Source organism: Pteropus alecto, unplaced genomic scaffold (assembly GCF_000325575.1).
Source record: "Pteropus alecto unplaced genomic scaffold, ASM32557v1 scaffold312, whole genome shotgun sequence".
Classification (NCBI taxonomy): Eukaryota; Metazoa; Chordata; class Mammalia; order Chiroptera; family Pteropodidae; genus Pteropus; species Pteropus alecto.
The window spans coordinates 2,584,900-2,595,704 of NW_006433948.1; the positions used below are offsets into that span (position 1 = coordinate 2,584,900).

The 10,805-nt window shown below is 59.2% G+C and overlaps 1 protein-coding gene and 1 non-coding gene across 3 annotated transcripts in view; one reads left to right on the forward strand and one right to left on the reverse strand.

Annotated features, from left to right (window-relative positions):
- Positions 1-10,454, forward strand: part of DLG3 (discs large MAGUK scaffold protein 3) — a 44,489-nt gene extending 34,035 nt beyond the window's left edge. The window contains exons 3-12 of one of the 2 annotated variants that reach the window (XM_025044452.1): positions 1,751-1,927; positions 2,109-2,184; positions 2,893-2,992; positions 6,012-6,053; positions 7,036-7,086; positions 7,540-7,641; positions 8,151-8,323; positions 8,704-8,813; positions 9,107-9,198; positions 10,185-10,454. In XM_025044452.1, the coding sequence (XP_024900220.1) occupies positions 1,751-1,927; positions 2,109-2,184; positions 2,893-2,992; positions 6,012-6,053; positions 7,036-7,086; positions 7,540-7,641; positions 8,151-8,323; positions 8,704-8,813; positions 9,107-9,198; positions 10,185-10,291 (1,030 nt within the window). In that variant the 3' untranslated portion in view covers positions 10,292-10,454. Of the gene's footprint in view, positions 1-1,750; positions 1,928-2,108; positions 2,185-2,892; positions 2,993-4,502; positions 4,549-6,011; positions 6,054-7,035; positions 7,087-7,539; positions 7,642-8,150; positions 8,324-8,703; positions 8,814-9,106; positions 9,199-10,184 lie in introns of both variants that reach the window. The other variant, XM_006908525.3, reaches the window with a different exon arrangement.
- Positions 9,883-10,001, reverse strand: LOC112477156. The gene has a single exon (XR_003045340.1). It is a non-coding gene; the product is annotated as a 5S ribosomal RNA (ribosomal RNA).
- Positions 10,455-10,805: the final 351 nt, after the last annotated feature.

Genomic DNA, 10,805 nt, shown 5'->3' on the forward strand with positions numbered 1-10,805 from the left:
ATTCCTGTTGCTTGGACCTCTGCTTATTTTGTTGTCACTCAGCTCGTACTAACGTGTTTTAATATTGTAAGGTGTCTGGAATTCATCTTGGAAGTAATCTGGCCTATGAGTTTTATTTAAATATCAGATGCTCAAAAAGTTCACAGTAATTGGATCCCTAACATCCAGAAAGCGCATTTACATCAACTTTAGCATGCATTCCAACTTCTTACTGCTGTCACCAAAGGTGACGTATGGCTGTGCGAGGTGCTGAAATCCATGTTGGATTGTCCCTGTTATGGTTTCAACTTGTGACCAGTGAGCTCTCCCCTCCCATCTTCTACAGCCTCATCCTAAGCTCGAATTCGTTTAAACATCTTTCTGTCCTTCTGAAACTAGTGTGCGCTTCATCCACGTTCTGGTCTTTTCCTTACTACACTTGTTTTGATCTTCGAAGCCCATAAGGACAATTAGTGGTTCTCAGTGTCCCTTAGAGCGAGGTCTTCATCATGCCAGTCTTCGCAGGAACGTGTGACAGAATGCGTCCCCTGCTTTAGGAAACGCGGTTTCGAGTGCAGTCCCGATGCCCTGAGGTTCGGTTCAGTCACAGAAGTCGGGCAGAACCTCAGGACGGAGCTTTCAGTGCGTAAATCGGCAAGGCAGATAAAGGGCTCTCGTCGGACTGGGCATTTCTACGTTCAGATGATCTGACAGCGATTTCTTAAGGATTCTTCTCAAGGAGTTGGAAAAGCGGCAGGTGTTTGACACCGCACGGCCCGGCCAGGTCCCGCAGGCCTCTCGATCCCGCATGGGGGGAGGTGGTGTGTTTCACTCGGCAGCTTCCCGCCCAGCCCCAGGCGGAGGCCTGAGTCTTGGGACCAGGCCTGGCGACTCCGTGTGAGGAGCGACCCAGTGGACGGGAGCAGTAGAGCTTTCGTGCAGGTGAGTCTGCGCCCTGGGCAGGAGGCCAGGTCAGCGGCGCGTCCTGAAGGACGGGACTCGCAGCTCTGGGGTGGATTCGCCTTCACATGCCCCCGCTCCCGTTAGGCCGTTACATCTGAGGCCAGGCCAGTGTTCCTGAGGCACTTTCGATGTGTCACTTCCCTCCTCTCAGATCTTCAGGGGCCACCGGACCAGGTCTGTTCGAGGCCTTTACTTCCAATCTCATTTCCCACGAGCGCCAGCCGCAGCCGAGCTGGCCACGTCCTTCTCCTCAGCTGCTTTCCCAGCTGCCTCCACCTTCCTGTCCCTGTGGGCTCCGCCCCACGTCACTTAGGTGTGCGAGCTACGTCAAATGATTCTTCCTCCCCGAGCCTATGCTTCGCCCTCTACATGAGTGAGTGACCGAGCGCTCACGTGGGTCCACGTCATCCCTGTCGACTTCTGTCTTCCTGCGGCGCCGAACACCCCAGAGCGCTCATCGTTTGTACTCAGCACCCTTATGTCCCATCTTTAGTTGCGTTTTGCAGACATGTCTGCACGCAGAGAAAGGCCACTGGCAGCGCTCGCGTCTCTCCCCAGCATGTGGCTGGACAGGGGACGGGGGAATGTGTTCCACTTTGGACTTCCACCTGTGTCCAGAAGCCGGGCAGAGACGGGACTCGTGGAAGATGTCCCCTTACGCCCCTTGCTGGGAGAATGAACTCTGGGAAGGGGGCTCGTGTTTCCAGTGCCAGGGCCTCGGGTGGCCTCCGCCACCACCCTGTCACAGCGCCAGTCTCCGGGCATTCAGGCTGGCGATGGTCACGTCCCCTTTCACTGTGCATTTCAGGGCCCTGTTTGATTATGACCGGACTCGGGACAGCTGCCTGCCAAGCCAGGGGCTCAGCTTTTCCTATGGTGACATTCTGCATGTCATTAATGCCTCTGATGATGAGTGGTGGCAGGCAAGGCTGGTGACCCCACATGGAGAAAGCGAACAAATCGGCGTGATCCCCAGCAAGAAGAGGTGAGTTGTCAGCATCACAGGGAAGGCTCCCTCGGGCCGCCGGGGGCACCGGTGTCTCTGGCCTGTCCCGGAGCAGCTGTGCTTTGTGTCCCCTTTGGGTACAGAGGTCGTGCTCATGACCTTATGACTCCACGAGCCAGAAGGTGGCCACTGATAGGAATTCTTTCTGACCCCGAAACAGGGTGGAGAAGAAAGAGCGAGCTCGACTGAAAACCGTGAAGTTCCACGCCAGGACGGGGATGATCGAGTCGAACCGGGTACGTGGGGGTCCCCAGGGAAATCGGCCAAAACGTGGAGAGGAGCGAGAAGCTTGCGGTCCGTGTGCTGGATAAGAGCCTCTCTCTCGGGGCCCTGGGCTGTCCCATCAGAATACCGACCGCTTTTCCGAGAGCAGAGAAGGGTGCACTCAGACCCCGCTGGCTCTCGAAGGCGGACCGTCTGCAAGGCTGGCCGGCTCGGGGCACGTGAAGCCTCTTGTGGGTTTGTCCCTGGCTGCGGAGCCTGAAGGGCACCTGGCCTCGTCACGCAGCCGGGAAGGCCCGTCCCGGAGCTCTGCCAGCCCTGCAGACCGGGCGAGGCCCAGGCGCTCTTCCCGTTCACCCCTGTTCTTCTGTGAGCTTCGCAGGGCCAACGACTTCCGGCGCGGCAGACTCTGTGCTTATCAGTGGCACCTTAGGGCATGTGTCCAGGAGGCGACAGTGAGCTGTCTCCTGTAGGAAGTGCCAGTGCGTGCTGTGAGTCTGGGCTAGGTAGACACCTCTAACATCCCGCCAACATTTTCCTGTAAACATAATTTTCCTCTGACATCAGTTTTCATTTAATCTCATAGACTCCATTTGTGAAAGACGGTCTTTTATTTAGCGCACCATTGTCTCCATTTAGTTTGTCTTGCATGCTTTAAAAGCCATTGTTCTGTTTTTTTTTTTCTTCTGTCCTTCCCCCTCCATCTTCATGTTCTTTCACAGTCGATCAAAACGAAACGTAAAAAGAGTTTCCGCCTCTCTCGAAAGTTTCCATTTTACAAGAGCAAAGAAAACATGGCCCAGGAGAGCAGCATTCAGGAACGTAAGTAGCAGCAGGGCACACAGAGCAGCCGCCCACAGCTGCACCCTCGTCTTCATCCGCACCTCCCGCATGGGGACGCTGGGACAGAGTGTGAGTGTGTGTGTGTGCGCGCGCGCGCGTGTGCGCATCACTGCTTATTTGCAGAGTCAGGGTACGAACTGGTCTGCACAGAGAGACGCTGCGTCTTTTTGTCCAGCTCCTCCGAAAGGATGTCGGGGTCTCTGAGCTGCCACGGGGTGCAGGGCAGGCCTGCTGGGACAGCCCGGCCTTGGTGTCGTAGGCGCCAGGCTGAGCTCTGTGCTGGCGACCGGCACTTCTCGGCCACGGCGTCAGGTTTGGAAAATGGCTTTTCAAGAGAACCAGTGTTCTGGGGACTCGGTGTTGCTGTCCCAACTCCCTCCCTCCTGTCACGTTTTCTCTCCCTGACTTCACTCGTCTGTGTCAAGGGAAGCGCCTTTCCTTCGCTGCACGCCCGGCCTCGGGCCGGCTTCCCGGATGACACGCACGTGCATCCGCACACGGGACGTCTGGTGGCTCTAAGAGTCGCTGTCATCCCAGAGTGATTCCAGAGCCAGCTTTCAAAATAAAACCCTTCCTGCCTAATAGAACTGACACGGAAGGGGCTTAGTCAGCATTGTCCCAGTAGAGATTTACTGAGCCACGCGGAGCTAAATGAGCTGAAGCAGTGGCATCCTGAGAAAAACTTCCTGGGCTATTCCGCGGAAGTGAAGGGCCCTGACCCTGACCTTAAACACCAGGTCAGGCGGGTGGAGCGGTTCTCATGCGGCTCATGGTGAATTGTGAAGCCCTCCTCTCCTTCCCCACGAGGACGGGTCTTAGGGTCCTGAGCCGTTGGGGCAGCCTGCGGCTGGCTACTCCTGCTAGGCCAGCCTGGTTCACGGTCATGGTCCACGTAGGTCTTGGCCATCTGGGGTGGTGGCTACTTGGTACAGGGGCGCCCTCGTCCACACGGAGGCTCTGCTCACGAGCAGCAGGAGACGGCGTGAGGCAGGGCGAGAGCTCTGTGCAAGGCGAGCTCTCCCGCGGTCCGCAGCAGCAGGTCAGCCTCAAGGCCACGCCGGACTGCGGGGCGCTCTCCCGAAGAGCGTGGGCAGACTGAGTCGGCACCGGGGGCAAGCTCCCTGGGTGGGGGGTGACTCTGCCCGCCGCACGTAGGTGTTTCAGGGGAGTGTCGCGTTAAGGGGCGAAGCCGAGACCTGGCTGTAACTACGGATGTGGTCAAAGCACGTGCTGCACGCCTCGGACAGGGCCCGCGAGCCGGGCCCCGCCTCGGCCAGGCAGCAGCACATCGGGCGGCCGGCGGTCCCAGCGTGGCACGTGACCTGGGGCGTTCTTTCTATGGCGAAGCTGTTCGCATCACCGTACTTCTGTCACCGATGCTCACCTGCTCTGTGTTCTCCCTCCCCCTGTCTTTCTTCTCTATTTTCTCTCTGCCCCCACTTCTTTCCCTCCCTCCGTCCCTCTTTATCCTGGCTGTCTGTGAAATCAGGACTTCCCTGGGTTAAGTGACGATTATTATGGAGCAAAGAACCTGAGTAAGTCTGACTTGCACCCCAATGACTGTATTTCTGGCACGAGCGGAGATGCTGGGTCGGGGTGTAGGGCTGCGGGTGAGGGCGGAGGGTCACGGGGCCGGGCAGTGTTGGTGAGAAATCCGACGCCACAAGTGGCTATGAATGTCACACTTCTGTTCTTGATCCCTGGTGCCCCAGCTAATACAAGCCTGTCATTCATGTCTGTGTTTTCCTTTTGTACCTTGAAGTGGTGGGGGGCCATCTTGGCATCCCACCCTGTAAGTGAGGTGGGCACGAAGTCCTTCTCCCGAGTGACCAGTCAGGTCATCGCTAGGCCGTTGAGGTGAGGGGTGCCCGCTGGCTGGAGTCTTCTCCCAGGGGCAGAGCAGTAAAGGACCAGGCCTCAGAATTGGCCCTTTCAGTCCAACCGGGCGCAAGACGCCGTGAGGCTCTTTACCCACCGTGCATCTGGGCTCTGCCGGCAGCGTTTGCGGGGCAGGTGCATCTAGTGCGTTAGCTCAGGAAAAGCCTGGAGTGGGCGGTGAAGGGCCCTGGAGGACGGGGCGCGAGCGCGGCCGCTGTGGCAGGGGCGCGCACGCGCGGCCAGGCGGGCACATACTCTCCTCCGATAGGTGCCACAGGTAACGGGGCTCCCTTGGGGGCTCAGGAAGTAGCCACGGGTGCCAACTCACTAGTCCTTCCTGGGGGCCACAGCATATCACGGTCTGGAACAGTGTCATCTTGGCTGAAACGAACAGTGTCTCTCCATAGTCTGTCGTGTCCATGTTTCACCTTCATTCGCCTCGTCCCTCCTGCGAGTGTGGCCGCTCTGCCCATCTCAGATGCGGGCGGGCGGGTCGCAGCGCTCTGAGACGGGACGGCGGCCTCGTCCTCCAGCTGTTCTTCCGTGTCGTCTGTGTTTTGACGTGTCTGTCTGCCTTTGGGTGGGGGGGCACTCCCCTCACTGCTGAGGCCCCAGCGTCCTAGGTAGCGGTGGCTGGATGGCTGCCGGTCCCACCGAATGGTCAAAGCGTCAACCCCTGGTGGCCGCGTAGCCTCTTCGCTTGGCGCGGCACACAGTTCTGTAGTTCAGGGCCTGTCTGGGGAGGGAATTCAAGAGCAGCCCGATCCCTGGACTTCTCTCTGCTACTGTCACCTCTCCTTTCCTCCTGGTGGCCTCGGGAGGTACATTCTGAGGGAGTTGTCGACCGCCTTCCAGGTCAGTTCTTTGGATCCAGACAGAGGCTCCTGCCACAGAGCGGAGGGGCGGGGCAGGCCGACAGGGCGCTGGGGACGAGCACGAGGTCGCCAGGGGTCAGGAATGGAGCTGTGCCTCCCCCTTGGTAGCTGGATGTGGCAGGTCTCCCGCGGCCTGACTTGGTTGGCAGCTCAGTGTCTCGCTCCTGGAGCATTTGAGTTTTGTGCCATGTGTGACCTCTCAGTGGTGTGTTCTGAATCAGAGTCTCTTTCTTGTTGGCTTGCAGAGGGAGTGACATCCAACACCAGTGACAGCGAAAGCAGTTCCAGTAAGTGTGTGTCATTCTCCCCCATGTCATGTAGCTCCACCATGTGTCCCCGCCATCCTCATTCCAGCGTCGCACGGCTACCATCCTGTTCAGAGGCTACTGCTTCTTTTAGCCATGTACACTTGGAGATCCTGGAGATGCTGTGGCCATATTGTCCTGTGTGGTGGGGATTAGGCTGTGGATCACAGGAGAGTAGAGGTCCTGCAGGCCTGCTGGGACCCGGCTTAAAAGCAGCCCTGGGGCCCTGGGAGGGGGAGCCCCCAGCAAGGAGGTCCCTGGTGGGGGCGCGACAGGCGGCGGGGGCCGCCACTTTGACAGGTTTGCCAAAGGGGCAAAAGGAAAACGGCTCCTGGGTGAAGGCTTGTTGTCCTGGCCTTTTCACGGTAACTGCCCGGCGGTCTTGGCCTCAGGGGCGGCCTGCGAGCGAGCAGGCCTCCGGGGCCTGGTGCAAACACTGCACTGCTGCCGGCCCCTTTGGGACCTCCAGGCACCCAGCTACGAAGCGGCTCGGTGACTGTTTCAGGAAAGGCTCACCCTTGCAAGGGCACTGAGGACCTTAGTCCAGCCTGGTGCCCCTTTTCTGCATGCTTCTTCCAGTGAAGGGGAGAGTTAGGCTGCAGCTCTGGGGACACGCACGGGTGACCTGATTCCTGTGTCTGTACGCGGAGGGCCACAGCTGGTGTGACTCTTACAAGCACAGATCCTGAGAAATCGGGGTGCTCTTGGGTGGGGGCTTCATGTTTTCTGGGCCACACCTCTTTGCTCAGCTGTCTTTCCCTGAACGAGACGGCTCAGGCTCCCGCTCCTGTCCCAGGGGCGGGAAGGGCCACCTGCGCTTTCTTGCCCATGGGAGGCAGGCGTAAGCAGGCGCCACTGGACAGGCTGTCTTCGGGCAGAGGTCAGGTGAAGTGGGTGTTGGAGGGACACGAGGACACCGGGAGGCACATTAGAAAGTGCTAACGCGTCTCCTTTTTTGTTGCAGAAGGACAAGAGGATGCTATTTTGTCCTATGAGCCAGTGACTCGACAGGAAAGTAAGCCCTTCTCTGAAAGTCTTGCCTCCCGGCCAGTCTCGCGGTCCTGGGGCCCAACAGCGGCACGCTCTGGTGGCAGAGGAGGGAGCGAGGGGGGCCTTCTACAGGCAAGGGGTCCTGTGCCCACTGTCAGGGCGCCTTACGAAGGCTGACAGACGTCAATTTCAGTGGGTGTGGCCGGCGCTACAAAGGGGGTCCTGGTCACTTCCCTTTGTTGACTGCTCTGAAAGCACCCAGCTCAGCTGCGGGAGCCTACGCACCAATACCCCTGGATCCGTGGCAGGGGGAGAAGCCTGAGTTCAGACTCGCCTCGGCCTTCGATACTGATGGCCTTGTGCTTAAAAGCCTGCAACTGGCTGTGGCCGCCGGACCGGGCCTCGGGGTTTACACAGAGCAGCAGGCACAACGGGCGGCCGGGGGGCCTGGCTCACACACCGCACGCTCTCTCCGCAGTTCACTACGCCAGGCCCGTGATCATCCTGGGCCCCATGAAGGACAGAGTCAACGACGACCTGATCTCAGAGTTCCCGCATAAATTTGGATCCTGTGTGCCACGTAAGCGCCCAGGAGGGCTTCAGACGTGGGGGGTGGGTGTCCCGGGACTCGCTGCTGTGCTGTTTCATGGAGCGTCTGGGGCCAGGATCTGGGGTTCCCTGGAAGAGGGCGCATCTGATACCCCAGAAGAGATCGGCCGGCACTAGGTTCCCTAGAGCTGGTAGGCTTGGGAGGGCCGAGACATCGGAGGTGCGCGCTCGCTCCCTTGGGGAGACGTGTGAGTGCCGGGGGCCAGGAATGATCGCACAGCTGGGGGGCCCGGCCCAAAGGGTGTCGGCATGGCCCACCAGACAGCTCGTGGGCCTCCGTGGCTCCTGTGCCACCTGTGGCACCCTCTACCGCGCCTCGGCCCAGGAAACCCCACCTTTGTTCCAGTTTAAGCGAAAGCAGAGAGCCACCTGCGTGTGAGGCCTGGCGCGTAGAGGAGAGCTGGGCCTCGGCCCCGGGTGACAGAGGAACGAGTCAGCCCCTTGGGCCGGGGCTACACAGTGTTCCCTTTCTTCCTCCAGACACGACTCGGCCCCGGCGTGATAACGAGGTGGATGGCCAAGACTACCACTTTGTGGTGTCCCGAGAGCAAATGGAGAAGGACATCCAGGACAACAAGTTCATCGAGGCGGGCCAGTTCAACGACAATCTCTACGGGACCAGCATTCAGTCCGTGCGGGCAGTTGCAGAGAGGGTGAGGACAACAGATGGCCCCACGGGATGCATAACACGACGAAGTTCGCTGGGGTCCTCAGCCGCCCAGCGCAGAGACCACCAAGGGGCACGGCTGACCAAAGCCCTGCGTGTCCCCAGCCTCCGTTCGGAGGTGTCTGCCGGTCTCCTCCACGCCCCTCACCGCAGAGCGTCCCCCACCCAAACAGGGACCGCTCCGCAGACCCAGCCGTTCCCGGGTGGGAGGAGCGAAGCGTGGAGCCTGGGTGCCTCGGGGTGGTCTTCTCGGCCTCTCAGAGCAGGCCCCGGTCTCCCCTGGGCGGGTGTGCGTGTCGCCCAGGGTAAGTGTCTGGGGTCGGGCAGGCAGGGGCCGGGCCGGCTGACGCGCGTGTGCTTTTCCAGGGCAAGCACTGCATCCTGGATGTCTCTGGCAACGCCATCAAGCGGCTGCAGCAGGCACAGCTGTACCCCATCGCCGTTTTCATCAAGCCCAAGTCCATCGAGGCGCTCATGTGAGTACCTGCCGAGACTCGCACCCTGCTGCCTTGGGGAGGGCCCTGGAGAGGAAGCCGAACACCAGGGGATCGGCTGCACAGGTGTCCGCCCCAGCGGAAGCTCAAAGGGATGTCTGCGCCCTGGTGCTGTCGCCGAGAGCGCCTGATTGGAGCACCCGCGTGTGTACTCCCGGGTTGGGCCATGGGCCACTCTCAGAGGGCAGCCGGGCAGGTTCTCGGGGAGCCTGGAACAATCGATGTGATCAGAACGGGGATCCAGTTCGGTACCGCGCTCCTCCTGTGTTTGGCAGGGAAATGAACCGACGGCAGACGTACGAGCAAGCAAATAAGATCTACGACAAAGCCGTGAAGCTGGAGCAGGAGTTCGGGGAGTACTTCACAGGTAAGAATCCCCAACACCTTCTGGAAGGCTCTCGGCCACGCCCAATCACTGTGCCCAGAGTGTCTGGGTGCTTTTGAGCTTGGCCTTTACAAAGCAGTCGGGTTGCCGGCCGCCGGCCAGCGCGGTGCTGCCTCGGGTCCTTGACTCCTTCTGTCTTGTCCACCCCCCACCCCGAGTGCGGGCTCCCTGTGTCGCTTTGCTGCCCTCCTCACCTCCCCCCGAGATCTGGTCCTTGGTCTTGGATGTTTTAGGGGCAGAATAAATGTTTGTCGGTGCTGCCGCTTCCTTGGTGTGGGTCAGGTTGTCTGTCAGCGTGCGCGCGTGTGCACAGACGGTCACCTGCTTTAGGTCAGTCCCCAGCAGCATGGGAAGGTGTCCGTGCCTTCTAAAGTGCAGTGACATACCTGTGCAGCTTGGTGCGGGGTGACTCTAGCTGCTGGTTCCGCTAGGTTAAGCGGGACACGCTCCGTGCTGCACCTCGCCCCCGGGGTTCTGGAGCTCCCTTCCCTGTCAGCATCCGTGTCCTTGTTTGCCGGGCTGACCTCGAGCAGATGTGACGGCCCCAGGAGCACTGCCTCCTGCCAGAAACTGGCTCTCAGAACCTTCTCTGCCAGCTGCCGGAGAGCGACACGAACTGCGCGTCCTCGCATCTGGTGGCGCTCAGGAAACAGTTTTTTTTTTAAATGCCTACAGCACCCGGTCTTCCTAGGTGGTCTCCCATCCAAGTACTAACCAGGCCCGACCCTGCTTAGCTTCCGAGATCAGACGGGATCGGGCGCGTTCAGGGTGACGTGGCCGTAGACAGGAGGCAGGTTTGAACAACACATTTTCCTGTTCGCTGTGACTGAGTTTCAGCGTCTCAGAAGCCGACCTCGAGCCCTGCCCTGGGCTCGCGGACAGCCACCTAGTTTCGCTGGCCCGGGGGACCGTTGGGGTTTTGGGGTGCTCTGGGCCACAGTAATGAGTCTGTCTCCCTCTCACTTTAGCCATTGTACAGGGTGACTCACTGGAGGAGATTTATAACAAAATCAAACAAATCATCGAGGACCAGTCCGGGCACTACATCTGGGTCCCGTCCCCCGAGAAACTCTGAGGAGCCCCTGCAGGCTTTCTCTTGCGAACAGAAGAAATCAAGCCCCTCCTCCCTCCCTCGTCATTCCTGTCCCCACGGGGAGAACAAATGACTACTGTTCTTGTCCCCTTTTTTAGATATGTCAAAAAAATTGAGTTTTCTAGTCCTGTTCTGTTTTTTTAAATTTTCGTTCTGTTTGAGTTTATTTTGGGGGATGATGCCATCTCACTCATCATGTGACTGTGCCCATTCCTGCATGGCCCTTTCCCGAGCACTAGCACAGGTGCAAGTCCATCAGAGTCATTGTCTTCATAACAATCAAGCAGAAGCGCAGCGAAGCGAAGCGAAGCGGAGGACTGATGGGAATTCACTCTGGACCGCGGCGCGGCTCGCGGAGCGAGCCCAGCGCACGCGACGAGATGCTCCCGGCATTTCTACCTACCTGTCCTGTGTCATGCAGCTCGGAACGGTACAACGTCACGGTGACAGAAAGTATCTTATTTATACATAGATATATATATGTAATTTATATAAA